This window comes from Oncorhynchus nerka, linkage group LG27, assembly GCF_034236695.1.
Source record: "Oncorhynchus nerka isolate Pitt River linkage group LG27, Oner_Uvic_2.0, whole genome shotgun sequence".
Classification (NCBI taxonomy): Eukaryota; Metazoa; Chordata; class Actinopteri; order Salmoniformes; family Salmonidae; genus Oncorhynchus; species Oncorhynchus nerka.
Window position 1 is genome coordinate 26,078,862 of NC_088422.1, and position 27,045 is coordinate 26,105,906.

At 43.9% G+C, this 27,045-nt stretch overlaps 2 protein-coding genes across 3 annotated transcripts in view; one reads left to right on the forward strand and one right to left on the reverse strand.

Moving 5' to 3' along the window:
• Nucleotides 1–1,999: 1,999 nt before the first annotated feature.
• On the reverse strand, nucleotides 2,000–5,724 carry LOC115111006 (serine/threonine-protein phosphatase 6 catalytic subunit-like). Its single transcript, XM_029636890.2, has 7 exons — nucleotides 5,427–5,724; nucleotides 4,963–5,058; nucleotides 4,770–4,835; nucleotides 4,494–4,635; nucleotides 4,270–4,349; nucleotides 3,892–4,101; nucleotides 2,000–3,733 (listed from the first exon to the last, which is right to left on the reverse strand). Exons 1-7 carry the CDS (start codon nucleotides 5,499–5,501, stop codon nucleotides 3,485–3,487), a joined length of 918 nt encoding a protein of 305 aa, XP_029492750.1. The 5' UTR covers nucleotides 5,502–5,724; the 3' UTR covers nucleotides 2,000–3,484.
• Nucleotides 5,725–7,749: 2,025 nt separating this feature from the next.
• The window catches only part of LOC115111461 (multiple epidermal growth factor-like domains protein 9), a 55,570-nt gene continuing 36,274 nt past the window's right edge, over nucleotides 7,750–27,045 (forward strand). For both annotated transcript variants that reach the window (XM_029637517.2, XM_029637518.2), the window contains exons 1-2: nucleotides 7,750–8,485; nucleotides 15,372–15,570. In XM_029637517.2, the coding sequence (XP_029493377.1) occupies nucleotides 7,933–8,485; nucleotides 15,372–15,570 (752 nt within the window). In that variant the 5' untranslated portion in view covers nucleotides 7,750–7,932. The remainder of the gene's footprint in view (nucleotides 8,486–15,371; nucleotides 15,571–27,045) is intronic.

Here is a 27,045-nt window from a genome sequence, read left to right on the forward strand (position 1 = left end):
GCTGGGAATATGGCCAAATGCAAACAGTGTAGTTAATCCCTCTGTAAGGGAATCAAACAGGCAAAACGTCAGTTCAGAGACAAAGTTGAGTTACAAATCAACGGCTCAGAAACTAGACGTATGTGGCAGGTTCTACAGACAATCAAGGACAGCAAAGGGAAAACCAGCCACATCGCGGACACCAACGTCTTGCTAAACACCTTCTTCGCCCGCTTTGAGGATAACACAGTGCCGCCGACGTGGCCCGCTACCAAGGACTGTGGGCTCTCCTTCTCCGTGGCCGACGTGAGTAAGACATTTAAAAGTGTTAACCCTGGCAAGGCTGCCGGCCCAGACGGCATCCCTAGTCGCATCCTCAGAGCATGCCCAGACCAGCTGGCTGGAGTGTTTACGGACATATTCAATCTCTCCCTATCCCAGTCTGCTGTCCCCACTTGCTTCAAGATGTCCACCATTGTTCCTGTATCCAAGAAAGCAAAGGTAACTGAACTAAATGACTATCACCCAGGAGTACTCACTTCTGTCATCATGAAGTGCTTTAAGAGGCTCTACCTTACCTGACACGCTAGACCCTCTTCAATCTACTTACCACCCCAATAGATCCACAGACGATGCAATTGCCATCACACTGCACACTGCCCTGTCCCATCTTGAAAAGAGGAATCAATATGTAAGAATGCTGTTTATTGACTATAGCTTAGCATTCAACACCATAGTGCCCTCCAAGCTCATCATTAAGCTCGGGGGCCCTGGGTGTGAACCCTGCCATGTGCAACTGGGTCCTGGACTTCCTGATGGGCCTCCCACCAGTTGGTGAAGGTAGGAAACAACACCTCCACTTCGCTGATCCTCAACACAGGGGCCCCACAAGGGTGTGTGCTCAGCCCCCTCTTGTACTCCCTGTTCACCCATGACTGAGTGGCTACACACGCCTCCAACTCAATCATCAAGTTCGCAGATGACACAACAGTAGTAGGCCTGATTACCAACAATGATGAGACAGCCTACAGGGAGGAGGTGAGGGAGAGTGGTGCCAGGAAAATAACCTCTCACTCAACATCAACAAAACAAAGGAGCTGATTGTGGAATTATGGAAACAGCAGAGGGAGCATCAGGGACAGAGGAAAAGGTAGAAAGCCTCAAGTTCCTCGGCCACATCACTGACGATCTGAAATAGTCCACCCACACAGACAGTGTGGTGAAGAAGGCGCAGCAGCACCTCTTCAAACTCAGGAGGCTGAATACATTTGGCTTGGCCCCTAAAACCCTCACAAAATTTTACAGATGCACAATTGTTCAGCTGTATCACCGTATGGTACGGCAAATTCACCGCCTGCAACCGCAGGGTGGTGCACTCTGCCCAATGCATCACCGGGGACAAACTACCTGCCCTCCAGGACACCTACAGCACTGTCACAGGAAGGCCAAAAAGATCATCAAGGACATCAACCAACCGAGCCACAGCCTGTTCACCCCGCTATCATCCAGAAGGCGAGGTCAGTACAGGTGCATCAAAGCTGGGACCGAGAGACTGAAAAACAGCTTCTTTCTCAAGGCCATCAAACTGTTAAATAGCCATCACGAGCCGGCTTCCACCCGGTTACTCAACCCTGCATCTTAGAGGCTGCTGCCCTATATACTGTACATTGACTTGGAATCACTGGCCACTTTAATAACGGAACACTAGTCGTATTGTTTAAATAATGTTTACATACTGCTTACTCATCTCATATGTATATACTGTATTCTATTCTACTGTATTTTAATCTATACCACTCCGACATTGCTGGATCTAATATTTATATATTTCTTAATTCCATTTGTGTGTGTTGTTGTGAATTGTTTTAGATACTACTGCACTGTTAGATACTACTGCTCTGTTGGAGCTAGGAACACAAGCATTTAGCTACACCTGCAATAGCATCTGCTAAATATGTGTATGTGACCCATACATTTTGATTTGAAAATGACATTTCTCTGTGAACATAAGATCCATTGATTGTATTTCCACGTATTTAATGATTTACAGTAATAGCATCATCCCTCATTTTGATAGCCTACAAGCTCACAAGCTCATTCTGTATCACAGACAGTTCACACAAATAACCACAGCTAGCCTTACTGCTGAATCAGGTTATCTACAGACATATGAACTATTGTGGAAATTCTTACACAGGGTCGAAGTCAATCTTAAATGAATCATTGTTTTTTTCAGCTCGCTGGAGAGGTTCCAACAAAGTTGATGCACCATAGTGAACGTTTGTCAGGAGCTCTAACGGGGCAGTCCTATTAGTTCCTTTATATACTGACAAGTCATAGTTGCATTTAGCTTATTCATAATTAATTCATCATTAACGTTTACTTCATTCATGTGACTGACCAATACTGTGTCATGCATGTGACAGACTAATACCTCACGAGGCTTCTTCTCTCTATGCTGAGACCTTGAAACTGAGATATCCCTTTCTCTAAACAAGGGTCTGGGCATACTGCCAAATTGCAGACACTAATTGTGAGGATTCGTTCGAATCAGTCACTTGCATGAACACAGAAATTGGTTTATAGAAAAGCACAAACACAGAACATAGAAATTGGTAAATAGAAAGCACCAACATACAATTTTCCATCACAGAACCTATCTATATGTTTTAGATCAGTGATGTTCATTATAATAATTTCTCACCTCAATTATCAGGCTTATAGCTTTACTACAAGACTAAATAAGATAACTAAGTTAAGTGCATGAGTAAATTCTCATTTAAACATATTTCTAATTTGAGTGCTTTATACTGTATATATATCTACACGATACATGAAATTCAATAAATATACATTACAAAAATAAAAACTAACATCACAAATAACATCTTCTACAGTATATTCCTAATAGGCTGCAAATAGCCCGAAGTCAAACAGAAACAGTGTCCTCTCCCTGTAAAGTGGCTAAAATAAGTGTTCCTGTTTCACTTCACGTGTTCTTATTGTAATCTACCATGATTCATTAAATCTAACATGTATTTGATAAAAACATTAAATATTGACACTGCTATCACCTAAAACGTTTGACACAGAGTAGTGACATTACTTGATAGAGTACTTCTGTGTGAACACACGTGTTGGCACGCAGAGCTACAGCAGACACAAAAACACACAGTACTGTATATAAGTTACGTACAGTAGCCTACAGCGAAATACAGTGGAGGCTGCTGATGGGAGAACGGCTCATAAGAATGGCTGGAATGGAATCAATGGAATGGTATAAAACACGTGGTTTCCATGTGGTTGATACCATTCCATTGGCTCTATTCCAGCCCTTCTTATGAGCCGTCCTCCCCTCAGCAGCCACCACTGGTAAAATATGAATGACATAATCAGTGGTGTCACTTCAACGGTAGTTGTTGTCACTCCACTGTATGTGATGCATTACAAATGTGGTGCTTGATAACAGTGCGGCCAAAGATGATGATGACAGTTAGTGCAGTGTTTACAGGAAATATGGTGTCGTTGTTCTGGGTGGAATTACTCTCTCCGAGTCGGGCACCGCCCGAAACAGCTTGGGCTCCCTTGTATTGGCGTCTTTGAAGACCATGATGGAGGCAATGTTGCCGCAGCGATAGCAGTAGTTAGGAGCTGACCAGACCGTGACCAGCTTCTCATCAAACATGAACTTGTAACCTTCATGGACTAGTTGATGTGCCCGACAGATCAACGTCAAGTTGTTGATGTGAACAAACTGCACATCGAAGGATATATAAACAAAAAAAGAGAGTGAGATGAATGTGAAAAATAAAATATGACTATTACCCATTTCATATATATTGCTGTGTGAAATTGACAATGTATGTACTGCAGTGTACATCTCTAATCAGTGGTGAACAAGACTAATCTTACCTCATTGGTGACCTTTGCACCAAACAGCCACCCAGCTCCCCTGGGGCTGATGGCCCAGGTGTCGACGTCCTCGGGGTCTGACCAGACAAGGTCACAGAATGCTCCCTTGTGGGGGATCTCCTGGTTACGCTCAATGGTTCTGATCTGGTCCAGGGTCTTTATGTCTGGTGAGAGGCCCCCATGAACACACAGAATCTGCTCATCCATCAGCTGGCACAAGAATACAACCAAAGTACAGCATTAGAATAACTGTGATAGTAGAAAATATCTTAAGGCTCATGTGTAATCATCTCCATGTTGGCTTGATATGCTAAAATTGTGACATGGGGGATTTGACTGCAGGAAATCAGAAATACAAAGCAATAGAGTTGTACTCACCGCTGCAACTGTTAACATATCAAACACTTTGGTACAGTAGCGCCAGGCATTGGCATTCCCATATTTGGTTTGGCATTCATCTGAAAGGAAAAATAGACCGGGGACATCCCATTTACAACCAGTGCACCTGGAGTCAATGGTTTGGATTGAACGATAACTACAAATGTAGCCTATTAGTGCAACATTTGGTTGCGCTGGATATGGTGAAGAAATGAAAATCTCACCATAAAAGCCATATACTTGGGTTATTTGTCTGCTTTCGTGGTTTCCTCTTAAAAGCGTGATGCGGTCAGGCCATTTGGCTTTTAACACCAGCAGGTATGTGAATGTCTCCAAGCTGTAATATCCCCGGTCAACAAAGTCACCCTGTAGAGACACAGACACCAAATCATGATGGGGTGATTCTTCATGGATGTTGTAAACATGAAAAAACACTAACAGTCAAATCAATGAAGATAAATGGGAGTGGACAAGGGGAGAAAAGGTGAGTTTTAACCAACCATGAAAATATAGTTTGTGTCTGGGACCTGTCCTCCGGTTCTGAAGAGTTCACACAGATCATAAAACTGTAAGAAGAAGAAACAACCAAGTTCACTTCATAACTACTGAAAAGAAATGTCAAATCCATCAGCTTCAAACACAAATATCTAGCAATGTTGCTGTAAAACTGTGATGGTCAATAAAGTAGCCTACCTGTCCATGTATATCTCCACACACAGTCACTGGGGTGGACACAGGCTGGACATTGGATTCCTCCAGCAATAAGTCACATACATAATCACATAACCTCTGAGGAAAAACCCACACTTGGTAAGAATAAGAAGCATACTGTAACAGTTTCAGAGACTTCAATGTGATGTGTCATGCAATCGTTTAATGAATGAATGGCACAGTAGAGACATTCACAAGTGACAACTAAGCTACTGTAAATGACACTCTCATGCCAAACATTTCGTCAAGCATGATGATGGCATCCGTTGAATTATAATTCTAGGCTATGGCATCACAGTCTGTGATTTCAGGTCAGGATGCTTCGATATGGTTAGAAGTGATACTGATTTTGCTGTTGCTTGTATCTGATAAGTAGGCTTCTATACGTGCTGCTCATCAGGCTTATTTTTAGAGGTGATTACCATTACTAAGGCATTGATTCTCACCTTGAGGTCGTTTTCAGGTAAATATTTACACTGCTTGGCAATCTCCGCGTATTTATCCAGGTCCAGTGGCGCCATTGTATCAGCTGTTCGCTAATGTTTCTACTACTGTGCATGTTCGGTTCCGTCAAGCAGATTTCCTGAACAGTTTGCGTTGTGCTGCCATCTGCTGTGTAGGATACGCACATACATACTATAGGCCTTAGAATTTGATTGTATATCCTCCGGACCCGGACAGTGCATATTGTGAGCTCTTTAAGTCTTGTCAAATCATAGTCAAATGAATAATTATTGGATATAACAGTTCTGTAGCTCTTGGCTTCATAACTAGCCTCTGGTATCATGTTGTGCAGCTCATGTCACTCCTGATCAGCGTAAATACTGCTGACGACAGGTGTTAAGGCCTGTAGCCGCACAGCGGCGCTCGCACACAGTAGAAACAATGGGTGATTAGGCTACTGAGCGCACATATCCTGCATCGGTCTAATAAATATCACAATCATATTTGTTTCATTTAACCCTCATAATAGCCTACGACCAACATATTTTACATGAATGGATTACCAATTGGGGTCATGTTGACCCCAATAAGAAATTATTGGGAAAAGCAACTATATAAACTTAACTATTATGAAAACATTATTAGAAATGTAAATAATGTTATCTGAAAAAGTATATATTCAAAACAGACTATTATTTAAGCAAAATTACAGCAATTTGCATATTCTGCCAAATTAACATATAAATGTTTCCCTTATATAATGTGCAGCTTTTCCAAAGTACAATCCAGATTAGTACTAAAATGCTGATTTGCCATCATTTGATTGTAGTATTATTTAGTTCTTCAAATTTATAAGTAAATATTAATTTTGTCATATTTGAGGGGTAAAAATGACTTCCATTTAAAAGGCGAAGTACACCAAAATGTGAAATATATTTAATTTTATTGACAAAAAGTGATTCATCCATTTATTCTGAGAGCCAATGACAAAAAATATATATGTCTACGCTTTCATTATTTACTTACCCCACAGCCAGCATTAGCATCACTGAAAGTGAAACAATCTGGTAGAGCCTATGGCAGGATGCTTCAAAAAGCATGCACAAATCCTCAAAGTCACTTCAAACCACATGGTATAGCAACCAAAATATCACAAGTTGCACATATTGAATATTGGACAATATTGAATGAGCCAGCACTGCTAATACACACCAATACAGCACTATGTACACATTCAGAGGGTAGCTGGTTTCTGTATTACAGTTCTACCTAGTATTCATACCACGGACAGACTTTTATGAGCTGTTTTGACTGTAACTAAGCATATATCTAAGGTATTTTTTTTATTTTGTACATGTTCATACATAGTTATAACCATAGGCAAGTACATTAGGTTCTCCATATCTGCAGGTGATCTGTCTATCAGGCTAAGATCACTCCAACAGGTCCCCCTCCACATTCTGAGGATATGTATAACTTCATATTATGTCTCCAGAGAAACCAGAAGGCACAAAAATAAGGTTGTTTTTGGTTTTGTACACAGCCATACGATGTTGTATAGAAAAGTACAATCTTAGGCAAGTACATGGAGAACTATATCTCTACAGATTATCTGTCTACCTGGTCAAAATAACTGATACAGGTCCCCCTCCACCCTCTGGTGATATGGATAACTTGTTATTATGTCTCCAGAGAAACCTAAATTAAAATAAAGGACATATCTATCAAATTACCATAGTCAGAATTAGTGTTTTGGGCTGGGGTCAAAATGACCCCAGAGGATTAGATTTTTTTGTAAGTACAGAAACATTAACTAATGATTTAGATCAAGTTGGTTGACAAAGTCATGAAAAATCAGAAGAATAAAAAAAAAAAACACATTTGGGTTATGATAAAAATAAAAATAAATATAAAAAGATCCCATCTGGGGACCCTAGTCGGTAGTATGGGTTAAATGTACTTTTTTGGCCTACACTCACTTTTTATACATGTTATTTATGTTATTTATTGAGTAGCCTAGCCTAGGCCGAATGTCCCAGAATCGAATTGATGTAGGCTCGCAGCCTGGGAACATAAAGTAATGTAATCTTAGAATGTAATATTCTTATTTGTTTAAGTGTATCCAATGATGTTATTTTTGGACTAATAAGGAAAAGTAAAACAGACTTCTCATTGCACTCAATGTGCACTCGCTCAGATTAGGCTACGCATTGAACCAATCAAATGCCTTTACGAAAGGAAAACAAACGCACCTTTAATGTACCACGAGACCTCCCATCAATGTCCTCATTGGCTGAAGAGTGTAACAATTTAGAGCGTTTCATTGCGCTGTGCTAGGCTGAACAGAAAGTGAAGCCAAGAAACTGCGGGTAGTTCGGTTCACAATCACTGAGAATAGCCGCTGAGGACGTCAATGGTGGAGTCGAGTACGCGAGCTAGTCCATTCAGGGAACGGTCTGAGACAGACCCTTACTAGGTAGGGCTTTACATGGAGAGCTGAAATTTAATATGAGGTTAACGACCTTAATGATGTACATATCCCTGGCTTTGCTATTTATTTTGCATATTGGATTTTCTGATTCTGCACCTCGCGTCAACTCCTACGATGCTTCGCCTATCCCCAGGAAGCCTCGCTCAGCCTCCGAGAGCTTGGAACCGCTCTACACCACATTGCCTAATCGTTTACCTGAGGGCAGGTTTGTGCTCGGCCAACTAACTGGGCTCACGCCGTCCCCTACTATTGGTTTCACCGGAGTGGCCAGCAAAACGATACGGGTCTCCACGACTCCTGTCTCGCCAACTGCAACCACAATTCAGCCACCAACAACTGACCCTACAACCCCAAGGCCAAGCACAGAAATGCTTTTCAACACTAGAAAAAAAAATAAGTTTTTGAGCTCCAGAACATCCAATTCAAGCAAAATATCTGCTGATGGGCAAGCATCAGTTTTTCCTCCAGAAAAAACGAACATGGTCTCCATGGTTTCTCAGCGGACGACTAATGATGCATGGTCTTCAGATAACATCGATGCATCGATTTCCTCCTCCGAGAATGGTCAAGGTGAGTAGCCTATGTTTGCTCTTGGGTGTGATAATAAAATATATAATGTTCCAATAAGCATGCAATTGTCATTTGATCTTGTGTATTGTACAGAATATCCTTAGACTGCCACACCTGGTTACACGTAATTATAAATAGACTGATATATGAACGGATTGAGTTTCTGGACTTTAATTAATCGCCTCACACATTCACCTAGGTTTGCAGAAATTGCCCTTTTGATGCAGAATCTCAATTCATATGTGGCCAAAGGCACAGTCAAAACAATGTCGGTATTATGGCTTTTGACGCAGAGCACAGGCGGGCTAAGAAACTGACAGCTTGTAGAAACAATAGATCATGGACCTCAAACCATGGACGGCAGTCTCCTTGTAAAATTATCAAATAACCGAATGATCCATATTAATTACAACATTCCGGTTCAATTGTGCAATATGAATAGGCTATAGGCTACGTTTTGTGCTCACAGAGATGTTGTCCTTATTCTGAGGTAGGCTATGTGACAAGTGTGTCAGATATTATGGTGATTGGATCGGAGGGGGACGGCATTTAAGCAATGTTTTTGTTATCCATTCCCAGACTTCTCCTTGTCCGCATAAAACCATGAGATTGTATTTTTCATGCAAGCAGACAATAACACACGTCCGTTTGGATAGTGGTCTGATCCCTTTGTGTCTATTCAACATCCTTAGACCACGGAAGAGGGATAGGGGAATGTGCTACTCCGCATCCAATCAAAATGACCAGACCAAGACATGAATGAGCCAGCACTGCTATATGTTCAGCGGCTTGTCTCTCACCTCCGCTGCTTTGCTATTCGTATGCATCGCAGATGATAAACGTCCCGACAGAGCCTTTGTGGAGGTTGGGGTGGGCAACACTTGTGAAACAGCTATTTGTCACTGTATAAAATGGCCTCCCAGGTGAGTATCAGGGGACTATGTAATTATGCGCAGCCACCAGTCCGATTTGTGGGTAGTTAACTAGTCAGCGATTCTACAACCTTGTCGAGGCTCCGTTGTTTTCGGGTAAAGGTCACTCTGATAACAATATCAACAACCTGGGTTAATGCCTCACCTCACTGACACTAATTCTCTGACTGATGGAACACATTTCTGGTGTGTCACTGTGTTAGTGTCTTTTCTTTTTACCCCTCCCAATCATTCAATGCAAATCATGGTGATAAAATATCACATTTTATGCTTCCCGCATGTTCTGGAGTTTAAAGCACAGTAGCCTACAGTTGGAGAGGTGGTACCACCCTCCCATGTTTTTTGTTAGTAGCATAAACACTGTCATAGGAGGGTGTGTAACTTCAAACAGAGGTCATTTTACAGCAGCAGGTTGTTTTGAATCATCTCTGTCACATGTGTCCGTCTGCATACTTGAACCATGCAGCCACACTGCTTCACTTTGCTGGAACTAATTACTATGAGGAAGATGGACATTTCCTCATCTCCTTTTTTCACTGTGCTTACATTTCCACTCAAACCAATTTTCTGACGCTTTGAAATTGAACACAAACAGACATCAGTCATGTGCACATTTCCTCTGCACACACATGGCATGGGTTTTTGATCCTCCATTCTTATACTATGTGGTTTGCACCTGTACTTATTATTGCATAATTTGGTTCCTAGGTTAACCTCTCTTCCTCCGTGCTTTGTGCCCAGATAGGAAGTGACAAGTAACTTGATGTGATGGATCCTACAGTAGCTTAGTGCTATTTATTTGTGTGTAACATGGCATAATTGTGTGTGTGTGTGTGTGTGTGTGTGTGTGTGTGTGTGTGAGAGAGAGGGGGAGCGGCACGGCCCAAGATCTCAGAGTCTGGGGTGTGATCTTGGCTGACAGTTGTGCAGGGAAGATGACTTCAGTGAACAAACGGAAAGCTGACAGTGCTCTCCATGCTTGCATAACCGTGCCCTTTCCCTATTACATAAAGCTGGAACAGTGGCCAGAGATGGAGGGCTAATCTGAGGAGTAGGCGACTGTTTCAGAAAATGACATTAAGTCGTCTCGAATGGCCAAGCTGATGTCTGAGAAGATGGCACAACAATAGAGTACAGTGTTCTGAAAGTTTGAAGGTGTTTACAGATGTTCCGCGGTAAACTGCAATTGAACCGCGAGAAAATCCGCCTACCGTGTGTAGAGACTAGCGGTCTCGGTTTCTGTCAGCTCTATTTATGTAATTGAAACATTGTTTGATTGGTTGTCAAGATGAACTCTGCTCATTGGTCAACCATGCGTGGCGGCCGCTCAAGACTTCAGCTAATTTCATCTTTTGGCGCCTCGAGTCAGTGGCACCACCAACCGTGCCGCTTGTAAAACAGTACCCTGTTGGATCATAGGGGACACTTCTATTTCAAACCCATCATTCACAGTTTCAATCTCCTACATGGACCTTGCAAGGACAAGCAACCTAGTCAATACACTATCAATGTCCAACTGTTCATTTTCTCTAGTCATGTGTATAATATGACACATATTCAACAATTAACCATTTCCACAATCCTCTGTTTTGTTCTCAGCTTTCAATGTACAGTATTTTATAATGGTTTACAGTATGCAGCAGCCCTGCCTGCTTCCCACATCATTCCTGGAAATTAGGCTGTGTGAATAACAGCAACCTGTCTCCTCTCCTGTAAGAACAGCCCACATGTGCTCAACACCACACCAATGGCAGCCTGGTATTTCCTCTGCATGTCATTACTCTGTTTTTTCTGGGAGACACAACATTTACATTTACATTTAAGTCATTTAGCAGACGCTCTTATCCAGAGCGACTTACAAATTGGTGCTTTCACCTTATGACATCCAGTGGAACAGCCACTTTACAATAGTGCATCTAGGTCTTTTAAGGGGGGAGAAGGATTACTTTATCCTATCCTAGGTATTCCTTAAAGAGGTGGGGTTTCAGGTGTCTCCGGAAGGTGGTGATTGACTCCGCTGTCCTGGCGTCGTGAGGGAGTTTGTTCCACCATTGGGGGGCCAGAGCAGCGAACAGTTTTGACTGGGCTGAGCGGGAACTGTACTTCCTCAGTGGTAGGGAGGCGAGCAGGCCAGAGGTGGATGAACGCAGTGCCCTTGTTTGGGTGTAGGGCCTGATCAGAGCCTGGAGGTACTGAGGTGCCGTTCCCCTCACAGCTCCGTAGGCAAGCACCATGGTCTTGTAGCGGATGCGAGCTTCAACTGGAAGCCAGTGGAGAGAGCGGAGGAGCGGGGTGACGTGAGAGAACTTGGGAAGGTTGAACACCAGACGGGCTGCGGCGTTCTGGATGAGTTGTAGGGGTTTAATAGCACAGGCAGGGAGCCCAGCCAACAGCGAGTTGCAGTAATCCAGACGGGAGATGACAAGTGCCTGGATTAGGACCTGCGCCGCTTCCTGTGTGAGGCAGGGTCGTACTCTGCGGATGTTGTAGAGCATGAACCTACAGGAACGGGCCACCGCCTTGATGTTATTTGAGAACGACAGGGTGTTGTCCAGGATCACGCCAAGGTTCTTAGCACTCTGGGACGAGGACACAATGGAGTTGTCAACCGTGATGGCGAGATCATGAAACGGGCAGTCCTTCCCCGGGAGGAAGAGCAGCTCCGTCTTGCCGAGGTTCAGCTTGAGGTGATGATCCGTCATCCACACTGATATGTCTGCCAGACATGCAGAGATGCGATTCGCCACCTGGTCGTCAGAAGGGGGAAAGGAGAAGATTAATTGTGTGTCGTCTGCATAGCAATGATAGGAGAGACCATGTGAGGTTATGACAGAGCCAAGTGACTTGGTGTATAGCGAGAATAGGAGAGGGCCTAGAACAGAGCCCTGGGGACACCAGTGGTGAGAGCACGTGGTGAGGAGACGGATTCTCGCCACGCCACCTGGTAGGAGCGACCTGTCAGGTAGGACGCAATCCAAGCGTGGGCCGCGCCGGAGATGCCCAACTCGGAGAGGGTGGAGAGGAGGATCTGATGGTTCACAGTATCGAAGGCAGCCGATAGGTCTAGAAGGATGAGAGCAGAGGAGAGAGAGTTAGCTTTAGCAGTGCGGAGCGCCTCCGTGATACAGAGAAGAGCAGTCTCAGTTGAATGACTAGTCTTGAAACCTGACTGATTTGGATCAAGAAGGTCATTCTGAGAGAGATAGCGGGAGAGCTGGCCAAGGACGGCACGTTCAAGAGTTTTGGAGAGAAAAGAAAGAAGGGATACTGGTCTGTAGTTGTTGACATCGGAGGGATCGAGTGTAGGTTTTTTCAGAAGGGGTGCAACTCTCGCTCTCTTGAAGACGGGAGGGACGTAGCCAGCGGTCAGGGATGAGTTGATGAGCGAGGTGAGGTACGGGAGAAGGTCACCAGAGATGGTCTGGAGAAGAGAGGAGGGGATAGGGTCAAGCGGGCAGGTTGTTGGGCGGCCGGCCGTCACAAGACGCGAGATGTCATCTGGAGAGAGAGGGGAGAAAGAGGTCAGAGCACAGGGTAGGGCAGTGTGAGCAGAACCAGCGGTGTCGTTTGACTTAGCAAACGAGGATCGGATGTCGTCGACCTTCTTTTCAAAATGGTTGACGAAGTCATCTGCAGAGAGGGAGGAGGGGGGGAGGGGGAGGAGGATTCAAGAGGGAGGAGAAGGTGGCAAAGAGCTTCCTAGGGTTAGAGGCAGATGCTTGGAATTTAGAGTGGTAGAAAGTGGCTTTAGCAGCAGAGACAGAGGAGGAAAATGTAGAGAGGAGGGAGTGAAAGGATGCCAGGTCCGCAGGGAGGCGAGTTTTCCTCCATTTCCGCTCGGCTGCCCGGAGCCCTGTTCTGTGAGCTCGCAATGAGTCGTCGAGCCACGGAGCGGGAGGGGAGGACCGAGCCGGCCTGGAGGATAGGGGACATAGAGAGTCAAAGGATGCAGAAAGGGAGGAGAGGAGGGTTGAGGAGGCAGAATCAGGAGATAGGTTGGAGAAGGTTTGAGCAGAGGGAAGAGATGATAGGATGGAAGAGGAGAGAGTAGCGGGGGAGAGAGAGCGAAGGTTGGGACGGCGCGATACCATCAGAGTAGGGGCAGTGTGGGAAGTGTTGGATGAGAGCGAGAGGGAAAAGGATACAAGGTAGTGGTCGGAGACTTGGAGGGGAGTTGCAATGAGGTTAGTGGAGGAACAGCATCTAGTAAAGATGAGGTCGAGCGTATTGCCTGCCTTGTGAGTAGGGGGGGAAGGTGAGAGGGTGAGGTCAAAAGAGGAGAGGAGTGGAAAGAAGGAGGCAGAGAGGAATGAGTCAAATGATAAGGATGTTAAGCTTGAAAGGGCTGGTAACTGTGACAGCATGGAATTCAAAGGAGGCGATAGACAGATGGGTAAGGGGAGAAAGAGAGAATGACCACTTGGGAGAGATGAGGATCCCGGTGCCACCACCCCGCTGACCAGAAGCTCTCGGGGTGTGCGAGAGCACGTGGGCGGACGAAGAGAGAGCAGTAGGAGTAGCGGTGTTGTCTGTGGTGATCCATGTTTCCGTCAGAGCCAAGAAGTCGAGGGACTGGATGGAGGCATAGGCTGAGATGAACTCTGCCTTGTTGGCCGCAGATCGGCAGTTCCAGAGGCTACCGGAGACCTGGAACTCCACGTGGGTCGTGCGCGCTGGGACCACCAGATTAGGGTGGCCGCGGCCATGCGGTGTGGAGCGTTTGTATGGTCTGTGCAGAGAGGAGAGAACAGGGATAGACAGACACATATTTGACAGGCTAGAGAAGAGGCTACGCTAATGCAGAGGAGATTGGAATGACAAGTGGACTACACGTCTCGAATGTTCAGAAAGTTAAGCTTACGTAGCAAGAATCTAATTGACTAAAATGATTAAAATGATACAGTACTGCTGAGGTAGGTTAGCTGCGTTGTTGACACTACCCTAATCAAGTCGTTCCGTTGAGTGTGAAGTTTCTACAATGCTGCTTTTCGGGGGCAAGCTGGCTAGCTAGCAGTGTTGGTTACGTTACGTTGCGTTAGGAGAACGACAATAGCTGGCTAGCTAACCTAGAAAATCGCTCTAGACTACACAATTATCTTTGAAACAAAGACTGCTGTGTAGCTAGCTATGTAGCTAGCTACGATCAAACAAATCACACCGTTGGGACTGTAATGAAATGAAATGAAAATATGATACTACCTGTGGAGCGAAGCGGAATGCGACCGGAATGCGAAAGTTCTATTCAGTAGACGTTGGCTGGCTATTGGCTAGCTAGGAGTGTCTCCTACGTTAAGGACGACAAAATAGCTGGCTAGCTAACCTCGGTAAATTAAGATAATCACTCTAAGACTACACACTCTAACTACACAATTATCTTGGATACGAAGACAGCAAAGACAACTATGTAGCTAGCTAACACTACACTAATCAAGTCGTTCAGTTGAGTGTGATAGTTACTACAGTGCTACGGTAGACGGTGAACGTGTTGGGCAGATAGGAGACGACGAAATACGATAATTACGCAATTATCTTTGATACAACGACGACTATGTAGCTAGCTAAGAAGAAATTGCTAAGATTAGACAAATCAGACCGTTGTACTATAATGAAATGTAATGAAAAAGTTATACAACCTGCAGACCGAAGCGCGGATGCGACCGGCTCGCTCCAACCCGGAAATAGAAGCTCCAACAAACAGCAGTCTGTATCCTACCTCATCCACTGCATCCTCCTCCTTTCCCTCCATCTCTCTCTTAGAAACAGACGGGAGAGAAACATTCAGACTCCATGCTCATCATGCCTGAGCTCAAATAAATAATACATGCCCACTTAGCAGAGTCTACACGGTCATGCAGATATCTGGCGCCTCTCATTGTGTGTGTGTATTTACAGAATATCCTAGTGGTGGTGTAATATAACAGTCTCCCCCTCTTTCTTGCTGTCTGTCCCTGCAGAGTCTCTGTGTAACTGCAGCAGTGAGGGGGCTCTAGATGTGGATGACTGTGACAAGAAGACAGGTCAGTGTTTCTGCATGTCAGGGTACACTGGGCTGCTGTGTGAGGACTGTGAGGAAGGACACTTCACCAATGGCACCACCGGCTGCATACCCTGTGGCTGTGACTCCTACGGAGCTGTCAACCACCTCTGTGACAGGTAAGAGCTCTCGCTTCCCATTGGCACTAATGGCACTGGGAATGAAACACTAGACAACTATTTTCATTTGATTTAACTAGGCAAGTCAGAACCTCTCTGGGATATGTGGGACGGTAGCATCCCACCTCGCCAAAAGCCAGTGAAAGTGCAGGGCGCCAAATTCAAAACAAAAATCTCATAATTAAAAATTCCTCAAGCATACAAGTATTTTACACCATTTTAAAGATAACATTTAATCCAGCCACAGTATCTGATTTAAAAAATCCTTTACAGCGAAAGCACCACAAACGATTGTTAGGTCACCACCAACTCACAGAAAAACACAGCCATTTTTCCAGCCAAAGAGAGGAGTCACTAAAAGCACAAATAGAGATAAAATTAATCACTAACCTTTGATGATCTTCATCAGATGACACTCATAGGACTTCATGTTACACAATACATGTTTTGTTCGATAAATAAAAAAATCAAATTTTACATTGGCGCGTTACGTTCAGTAGTTCTGAAACATGCGGTGATTGTGCAGAGAGCCACGTCAATTCACAGAAATACTCACCATAAATGTTGATGAAAATACAAGTGGTATACATGGAATTAGAGATATACTTCTCCTTAATGCAACCGCTGTGTCAGATTTCAAAAAAGATTTACCAAAAAAGCAAACCATGCAATAATCTGAGTACAGCGTTCAGACAACAAAGCAGCCAAAAAGATATCTGCCATATTGTGTAGTCAACATTAGTCAGAAATAGCATTCTAAATATTCACTTACCTTTGATGATCTTCATTGGAATGCACTCACAGGAATCCCAGTTCCACAATAAATGTTTAATTTGTTCGATAAAGTTAATCATTTATGTCCAAATAGCTTCTTTTGTTAAACGCGCGTTCAGGTTCAACCGAACATTGGACGAAAAGTTCAAAAAGTTATATTACAGCCCGTAGAAACTTGTCAAACTAAGTATAGAATCAATCTTTAGGATGTTTTTATCATAAATGTTCAATAATGTTCCAACTGGAGAATTCCAATGTCTGTAGAAAAGCAACTCTCTCGTGACCGCGCCTTAGAGCCTGTGGCACTCTGCCAGACACCTGGCTCAATCCCCTCTCATTCGCCCCCACTTCACTGTGGGGGCGAAGCCTGAAACAACGTTCTAAAGACTTGACATCTAGTGGAAGCCTTAGGAAGTGAAATATGACCCCCATTTACACAGTATATTGGAATGGCAAAGAGTTGAAAAACTACAAACCTCAGATTTCCCAATTCCAGGTTGGATCTTTCTCAGGTTTTCTCCTGCCATATGAGTTCTGTTATACTCAGACATCATTCAAACTGTTTTAGAAACTTCAGAGTGTTTTCTATCCAATACTACTAATAATATGCATATATTAGCAACTGGGACAGAGTAGCAGGCAGTTTACTTTTGGCACCTTATTCATCCAAGCTACTCAATACTGTCCCCCTGTCACCAAGAAGTTAAGAACAAATTCTTATTTACAATGACAGCCTACCAAAAGGTCTCCTGTGGGGACAGGGGCCTGGGATTAAAAATAAATATAATATATATAATACAATATAATTATTGTATTAATTATTGGACAAAAACCACAAGAGACAACACTACATAAAGAGAGACCCAAGACCACAACATAGCAAGGCAGCAACACAACATGGTACAAACATTTATTTGTCACGGACAACAGCACAAAGGGCAAGAAGGTAGAGACAACAATACATCATACTTAGCAGCCACACATGGTCAATAGGAGTGTCCATGATTGAGTCTTTGAATGAAGAGATTGAGATAAAACTGTCCAGTTTGAGAGTTTGTTGCAGCTCGTTCCATTTGCTAGCTGCAGCGAACTGAAAAGAGGAGCGACCCAGCGATGTGTGTGCTTTGGGGACCTTTAACAGAATGTGACTGGCAGAACGGATGTTGTTTGTGGAGGATGAGGGCTGCAGTAGATATCTCAGATAGGGGGGAGTGAGGCCTAAAGAGTTTTATAAATAAGCATCAACCAGTGGGTCTTGTGACAGGTATACAGAGATGACCAGTTTAGAGGAGTATAGAGTGCAGTGATGTGTCCTATAAGGAGCATTGGTGGCAAATCTGATGGTCGAATGGTGAAGAACATCTAGCACCCTTACCTGCCGATCTATAAATTATGTCTCCGTAGTTTAGCATGGGTAGGATGGTCATCTGCATTAGGGTTAGTTTGGCAGCTGGGGTGAAAGAAGAGCGATTACGATAGAAGAAACCAAGTCTAGATGTTACTTAAGCCTGCAGCTTTGATATGTGCTGAGAGAAGGACAGCGCACCTTCTCGCCATACTCCCAAGTACTTGTATGAGGTGACTACCTCAAGCTCTAAACTCGCAGAGGTAGTAATCACACCTGTGGAAAGAGGGGCATTCTTCTTACCAAACCACATGACCTTTGTTTTGGAGGTGTTCAGAACAAGGTTAAGGGCAGAGAAAGCTTATTGGACACTAAGAAATCTTTGTTGTAGAGTATTTAACACAAAATCTAGGGAGGGGCCAGCTGAGTATAAGACTGTATCATCTGCATATAAATAGATGAGAGCTTCCTACTACCTGCACTATGTTTTTGATGTAAATTAAGAAGAGCATGTAGCCTAGGATCGAGCCTTGGGGTACTTCCTTGGTGACGGGCAGTGGCTGAGACAGCAGATTTTCTGACTTTATACCCTGCACTTGTTGAGAGAGGTAGTTAGCGAACCAGGCCAAAGAACTCTCATAGACACCAATACTCCATAGCCGGCCCACAAGAATGGAATGGTCTGCCGTATCAAAAAAGCAGCACAATATTGCTTAGAATCAAGGGCAACGTTGACATCATTGAGGACCTTAAGGTTAGGTTAGGTTGCAGTGACTCATCCATACGTGTTATTTCTTACATTAGTACCCCAGGTCATCTTAGGTTTCATTACATACAGTCGAGAAGAACTACTGAATATAAGATCAGCGTCAACTCACCATCAGTACGACCAAGAATATGTTTTCTGCGACGCGGATCCTGTGTGTTCTGCCTTACAAACAGGACAACGGAATGGATCGCATGCAGCGACCCAAGGAAACGACTCCGAAAAAGAGGGAAACGTAGCGGTCTTCTGGTCAGACTCCGGACAAGGGCACATCGCGCACCACTCCCCAGCATTCTTCTTGCCAATGTCCAGTCTCTTGACAACAAGGTTGATGAAATCCGAGCAAGGGTAGCATTCCAGAGGGACATCAGAGACTGCAACGTTCTCTGCTTCACGGAAACATGGCTTACTGGGAAGACGCTATCCGATGCGGTGCAGCCAACGGGTTTCTCCACGCATCGCGCCGACAGAAACAAACATCTTTCTGGTAAGAAGAGTGGCGGGGGCGTATGCCTCATGACTAACGAGACATGGTGTGATGAAGGAAACATACAGGAACTCAAATCCTTCTGTTCACCTGATTTAGAATTCCTCACAATCAAATGTAGACCGCATTATCTTCCAAGAGAATTCTCTTCGATTATAATCACAGCCGTATATATCCCCCAAGCAGACACATCGATGGCTCTGAACGAACTTTATTTAACTCTTTGCAAACTGGAAACCATTTATCCGGAGGCTGCATTCATTGTAGCTGGGGATTTTAACAAAGCTAATCTGAAAACAAGACAACCTAAATTTTATCAGCATATCGATTGCGCAACCAGGGGTGGTAAAACCTTGGATCATTGTTACTCTAACTTCCGCGACGCATATAAGGCCCTGCCCCGCCCCCCTTTCGGAAAAGCTGACCGCGACTCCATTTTGTTGATCCCTGCCTACAGGCAGAAACTTAAACAAGAGGCTCCCACGCTGAGGTCTGTCCAACGCTGGTCAGACCAAGCTGACTCCACACTCCGAGACTGCTTCCATCACGTGGACTGGGACATGTTTCGTATTGCGTCAGATAAAAATATTGACGAATACGCTGATTCGGTGTGCGAGTTCATTAGAACGTGCGTTGAAGATGTCATTCCCATAGCAACGATAAAAACATTCCCTAACCAGAAACCGTGGATTGATGGCAGCATTCGCGTGAAACTGAAAGCGCGAACCACTGCTTTTAATCAGGGCAAGGTGTCTGGCAACATGACCGAATACAAACAGTGCAGCTATTCCCTCCGCAAGGCTATTAAACAAGCTAAGCGTCAGTACAGAGACAAAGTAGAATCTCAATTCAACGGCTCAGACACAAGAGGCATGTGGCAGGGTCTACAGTCAATCACGGACTACAAGAAGAAACCCAGCCCAGTCACGGACCAGGATGTCTTGCTCCCAGGCAGACTAAATAACTTTTTGCCCGCTTTGAGGACAATACAGTGCCACTGACACGGCCTGCAACGAAAACATGCGGTCTCTCCTTCACTGCAGCCGAGGTGAGTAAGACATTTAAACGTGTTAACCCTCGCAAGGCTGCAGGCCCAGACGGCATCCCCAGCCGCGCCCTCAGAGCATGCGCAGACCAGCTGGCCGGTGTGTTTACGGACATATTCAATCAATCCCTATACCAGTCTGCTGTCCCCACATGCTTCAAGAGGGCCACCATTGTTCCTGTTCCCAAGAAAGCTAAGGTAACTGAGCTAAACGACTACCGCCCTTAGCACTCACTTCCGTCATCATGAAGTGCTTTGAGAGACTAGTCAAGGACCATATCACCTCCACCCTACCTGACACCCTAGACCCACTCCAATTTGCTTACCGCCCAAATAGGTCCACAGACGATGCAATCTCAACCACACTGCACACTGCCCTAACCCACCTGGACAAGAGGAATACCTATGTGAGAATGCTGTTCATCGACTACAGCTCGGCATTCAACACCATAGTACCCTCCAAGCTCGTCATCAAGCTCGAGACCCTGGGTCTCGACCCCGCCCTGTGCAACTGGGTACTGGACTTCCTGACGGGCCGCCCCCAGGTGGTGAGGGTAGGCAACAACATCTCCTCCCGCTGATCCTTAACACGGGGCCCCACAAGGGTGCGTTCTGAGCCCTCTCCTGTACTCCCTGTTCACCCACGACTGCGTGGCCACGCACGCCTCCAACTCAATCATCAAGTTTGCGGACGACACAACAGTGGTAGGCTTGATTACCAACGACGACGAGACGGCCTACAGGGAGGAGGTGAGGGCCCTCGGAGTGTGGTGTCAGGAAAATAACCTCACACTCAACGTCAACAAAACTAAGGAGATGATTGTGGACTTCAGGAAACAGCAGAGGGAACACCCCCTATCCACATCGATGGAACAGTAGTGGAGAGGGTAGCAAGTTTTAAGTTCCTCGGCATACACATCACAGACAAACTGAATTGGTCCACTCACACTGACAGCGTCGTGAAGAAGGCGCAGCAGCGCCTCTTCAACCTCAGGAGGCTGAAGAAATTCGGCTTGTCACCAAAAGCACTCACAAACTTCTACAGATGCACAATCGAGAGCATCCTGGCGGGCTGTATCACCGCCTGGTACGGCAACTGCTCCGCCCTCATCCGTAAGGCTCTCCAGAGGGTAGTGAGGTCTGCACAACGCATCACCGGGGGCAAACTACCTGCCCTCCAGGACACCTACACCACCCGATGTTACAGGAAGGCCATAAAGATCATCAAGGACATCAACCACCCGAACCACTGCCTGTTCACCCCGCTATCATCCAGAAGGCGAGGTCAGTACAGGTGCATCAAAGCTGGGACAGAGAGACTGAAAAACAGCTTCTATCTCAAGGCCATCAGACTGTTAAACAGCCACCACTAACATTGAGTGGCTGCTGCCAACACACTGTCATTGACACTGACCCAACTCCAGCCACTTTAATAATGGGAATTGATGGGAAATGATGTAAATATATCACTAGCCACTTTAAACAATGCTACCTTATATAATGTTACTTACCCTACATTATTCATCTCATATGCATACGTATATACTGTACTCTACATCATCGACTGCATCCTTATGTAATACATGTATCACTAGCCACTTTAACTATGCCACTTTGTTTACTTTGTCTACATACTCATCTCATATGTATATACTGTACTCGATACCATCTACTGTATGCTGCTCTGTACCATCACTCATTCATATATCCTTATGTACATATTCTTTATCCCCTTACACTGTGTATAAGACAGTAGTTTTGGAATTGTTAGTTAGATTACTTGTTGGTTATCACTGCATTGTCGGAACTAGAAGCACAAGTATTTCACTACACTCGCATTAACATCTGCTAACCATGTGTATGTGACAAATAAATTTGATTTGATAATCTGAGCAGAAACCAGATTGCATACCCGAGAGAATAGTATAGACATCTAGAAAGCCAGTTCGTTGATTATTGACAAGTTTTTCCATCACTTTTGATAAACAGGGCAAAATAGAAATAGGCCTATAACAGTTAGGATCAGCTTAATCTCCCCCCTTAAATATTGGATGAACTGTGACTGGCGTCCAAGCAATGGGAACCTCTCCAGAGAGGATGGACATGTTAAAAAGGTTGGGGATAGGGGCAGCAACCTTAAAGAAGAAAGGGTCTAAACCATCTGACCCAGATGTTTTTTTGGGTTCAAGTTTAAGGAGCTCCTTTAGCACCTCAGACTCAGTGACTGTCTGCAGGGAGAAACATGGCAGGGGGAAAAGAGGGAGAAGCATCGGAGATAGTCACATTAGAAGGGGTGGGAGATGAGGAAATGTTGGACGGGCAAGGAGGCATGGCTGAGTCAAATATTAATCCTGACTTAATGAAGTGGTGATTTAAAGAGCTCAGCCATGTGTTTCTTGTCAGTAACAACCACATCATCAACATTAAGGGACATGGGCAGCTGTGAGGAGGAGGGTTTATTCTCCAAGTCTTTAACTGTTTTCCAGAACTTCTTGGGGTTAGACCCACAGAGAGAGAACTGCGCCTTAAAGTAACTAACTTTGGCCTTCCGGATAGCCTGAGTGCGCTTATTTCTCATTTGCCTGAACGAGAGCCAGTCATCCTGAGTATGGTTGTGTCGAGCCTTTTAGCCAAATGGAATTCTTGAGATGAAGAAACTCTGCAAGATCACGGTCGACCCAGGGGCTGAACCTGTTTTTAATTCTCATGTTCTTTATGGGGGCATGTTTGTTAACAATATCAAAAAAGAAGGTCCAAGTGTCTGACAGGGGGCTCAAGCTGATTTTATACCATTTTACAGAGGCGACTTCATGAAGGAAGACTTGCTAATTACAGTTTTTTTTTATCAAGCGTCTATGACAAATCAGGACAAGTCGTTTCACTGAGCACCCATTACGAACACAGGCTGTAAAACAGTGATCACTAAGGTCATTACAGAAAACACCAGACTGATCAGGATTATTTGTGAGGATAACATCGAGGAGAATAGCCTTTTCCGGGTGTTTTGAAGTCATACCTTGTGGGATTGGTAATAATCTGAGGAAGAGTTGGGGAGTCCTATTGCTTTAGGACTTGGTCATGTGGTTCAAGCGTGTCCCAGTTTAGGTCACCTAGCAGGACAAATTCAGACCTAGTGTAAGGGGCCAGGAGAGAGCTTTGGGCAGGTAGGGTACAGGCCGGTGCTGATGGAGGACGATAGCACCCAGCAACAGTCATCAAAGAGCTATTTGAAAGGATATTTATAGCTACTAGCTACCAAGCCAGAATGAATTTAAATTTTTGAGTCCATATATACTGCATCTTTGGCAAATATTCAGGAAGATGTAGTTTAGAAGTCAAATCTGTTTGAATAACTGATTTAGCAGATGCTGTTGTGCATAAAGATACTGTTCTGAAATGTACATTTATCTTGTCACACAGGAAGTTGTAGAGTTCGAACTGCTCCAAATAGCTAGTGTTTATGATATCGGATCCATCATGTGGAGTCATTATCCACCTGGTCTTGTTCAGCAGCCAGGCCACCATACCCCTGGCCTTTGTAGGAAGAGACAGTGGGGCTGCCATACCTCGGTTGGTTCTCATATCTTGAGCTAAACAACACACTGCCCCAGATGCAGCCTTACAGTTTGTGGGAAAGAGTGTGACTTGGAGAGAGGCAGCGTGTGTAGCTTAGGAACATGGTAAAAATAGCTGTCATATTTTTAACTTTAAACCGTTGAAAGAGATGTGGCTGGTCAGAAATCTGAGTAAACATCCTTGAAATCCGTGTGTTTCTAATGCCTGGTGGCAGTGAATCAGCTGTCAGAATATACAGCAGGTTGGGCCTCCCGAATGGCGCAGTGGTCTAAGGTGTCACTATAGACCCGGGTTTGATCTCAGGCTGTGTCACAATTGGCTGTGACCGGGAGTCCAATAAGGTGGTGCACAAGTGTCATCAGGGTTAAGGGAGGGTTTGGCAGGGGGGGCTTTACTTGGCTCATCATGCTCTGGCAACTGCTTGTGGCTGGCCGTGCGTCTGCAGACTGACTTCGTTTGTCAGTTGAACGGTGTTTCCTCCAAAACATTGGTGCTGCTGGCTTCCAGGTTAAGCGAGCGGGTGTTAAGTACGGATTGGCGTGTCATGTTTCGGAGGACGCATGACTCAACGCCTCTCCCGAGCCCGTTGGGGAGTTGCAGCGTTGAGACAAGATTGTAATTGGATTGCAGTTGCATATCATGAAATTGGGGAGAAAGAGGGTCAAATACAGTTGAAGTCGGATGTTCACAATTCCTGACATTTAATCAGAGTAAAAATTCCCTGTCTTAGGTCAGTTAGGATCACTCCAATACCTTAACTTTGTTGTCCTTTAGCCACAACTTTGAAAGAATGCTTGGGGTCATTGTCCATTTGGAAGACCCATTTGCGACCAAGCTTTAACTTCCTGACTGATGTCTTGAGATGTTGCTTCAATATATCCACAGAATTTCTCCTCATGATGCCATCTATTTTGTGAAGTGCACCAGTCCCTACTGCAGCACAGCACCCCCACAAGGTGATGCTTCCACCCCCGTTCTTCACGTTTGGGATGGTGTTCTTCGGCTTGCAAGCCTCCCCCTTTTCCCTCAAAACATAACGATGGTCATTATGGCCAAACAGTTCTATTTTTGTTTCATCAGACCAGAGGACATTTCTCCAAAAAGTACCAGCTTTGTGCCCATGTGAGTTGCAAACTGTAGACTGGCTTTTTTATCGAGGTTTTGGAGCAGTGGCTTCTTCCTTGTTGAGCGGCCTTTCAGGTTATGTCGATATAGAACTCGTTTTACTGTGGATATAGATACTTTTGTACTTGTTTCCCCCAGCATCTTCACAAGGTCCTTTGCTGCTGTTCTGGGATTGATTTGCACTTTTACCAAAGTATGTAATCTGTAGGAGACAGATTGCGTCTCCTTCCTGAGCGGTATGACGGCTGCGTGGTCCCAAGGATTTTTATATTTGCGTACTTTTGTTTGTACAGATGAACTTGGTAACTTCATGCATTTGGAAATTGCTCCCAAGGATGAACCAGACTTGGAGGTCTTTTCTGAAGTCTTGGCTGATTTCTTTTGATTTTCCCATGATGTCAAGCAAAGAGGCACTGAGTTTGAAGGTAGGCCTTGAAATACATCCACATGTACACCTCCAATTGACTCAAATTATGTCAATTAGCCTATCAGAAGCTTCTAAAGCCATGACATAATTTTCTGGAATTTTCCAAGCTGTTTAAAGGCACAGTCAACTTAGTGTATGTACACTTCTGACCCACTGGAATTGTGATCCAATGAATTCTAAGTGAAATAATCGGTCTGTAAACAATTGTTGGAAAAATGACTTGTGTCATGCACAAAGTAGATGTCCTAACCGACTTGCCAAAACTATAGTTTGTTAACAAGACATTTGTGGAGTGGTTGAAAAATGAGTTTTAATGACTCCAACCTAAGTGTATGTAAACTTCCGACTTCAACTGTGTATATATATATATATATATATATATATATATATATATATTTAATATACAGCAGGTCAACAACCTGTAGCTTTATATTTTATTGTGCCAAAGTAAGTCTATGACAAACGTTCAGAACATTCAACATGTATGTTGCTGTTTTATACATGAATGTAAGGATATACAGTACATAGGACTCACATTGTAGGATTAGGGTTATAAAGGGAGGGTATATTACTAGAAACTTTTAAAGTTTACCTGAAAACTACCAGACTTTTGGTAACTTTCAAGTTTTTATTTTATCAGATGACATCTAGTGGCCTTTGAGTACCTCAAATTATCACAGGTGTCTGTAATTTTATCTGGCCCTCTGTGTGGCCTTATCACATGTAAAGTATATATAAAATACTCAAATAAGATTTGAAAATAATAAATAGAATGACAAAGCTGTGAAACATTATCCTAAGTAAAAACCAACTTAGTGAGTACCAAGTGAGTGTTTGAACATGAAATATCCTTAACATTTTTAAGGCACTTTTAAATTTTTTTTACTACAGTGCCTTGTGAAAGTATTCGGCCCCCTTGAACTTTGCGACCTTTTGCCACATTTCAGGCTTCAAACATAAAGATATAAAACTGTATTTTTTGTGAAGAATCAACAACAAGTGGGACACAATCATGAAGTGGAACGACATTTATTGGATATTTCAAACTTTTTAACAAATCAAAAACTGAAAAATTGGGCGTGCAAAATTATTCAGCCCCTTTGCTTTCAGTGCAGCAAACTCTCTCCAGAAGTTCAGTGAGGATCTCTGAATGATCCAATGTTGACCTAAATGACTAATGATGATAAATACAATCCACCTGTGTGTAATCAAGTCTCCGTATAAATGCACCTGCACTGTGATAGTCTCAGAGGTCCGTTAAAAGCGCAGAGAGCATCATGAAGAACAAGGAACACACCAGGCAGGTCCGAGATACTGTTGTGAAGAAGTTTAAAGCCGGATTTGGATACAGTTTTATATCTTTATGTTTGAAGCCTGAAATGTGGCAAAAGGTCGCAAAGTTCAAGGGGGCCGAATACTTTCGCAAGGCACTGTATGTCAATATGTTTTGGCACCAAACTGGTGGCAGTTGTAAACAGTTGGAAGAGTTGCAGAGTTCATTGAAGATAATTCCGTTGTTGATTAGATGCTTTTTTTCAATAAGGCTATTTTCTCTTGAACCATATGGTCTATCCATTAGAAACAATATGGACACAGATATAAAAAAAAATACTTTTAAAACGTTATTCAAGTATAAAATACCAAAGTTACCATAGATCAACTGTTATTTACCAAAATGACAGAAGATTCCAGTAAATTTGGTAAATTACCAGTAGCTTTGCAACCCTATGTAGGATAAAAATGTCCACCTTTTGCCTCATTCTCTCATTTACTACAAAAAAATGAATCAATACAGCAGGGATCATCAACTAGGTTCAGCCGCAGGACCATTTTTTTTTTTTCTTAAGCAGATGGTCAGGGGGCCGGAACATAATTACAAATAAGTTTTAGACTGCAAATTGACCACAAGAAGCCCAAACATATTGACTAA

Excerpts from the sequence above, each read along its gene's own strand:
- LOC115111006 (XM_029636890.2), bottom strand. The coding sequence starts at position 5,501 with ATGGCGCCACTGGACCTGGATAAATACGCGGAGATTGCCAAGCAGTGT. Across the intron at positions 4,836-4,962 it reads GTGGAGATATACATGGACAG|TTTTATGATCTGTGTGAACT; the intron begins GTAGGCTACTTT and ends TTCTTCTTACAG. Across the intron at positions 3,734-3,891 it reads GTGCAAAGGTCACCAATGAG|TTTGTTCACATCAACAACTT; the intron begins GTAAGATTAGTC and ends TTCGATGTGCAG.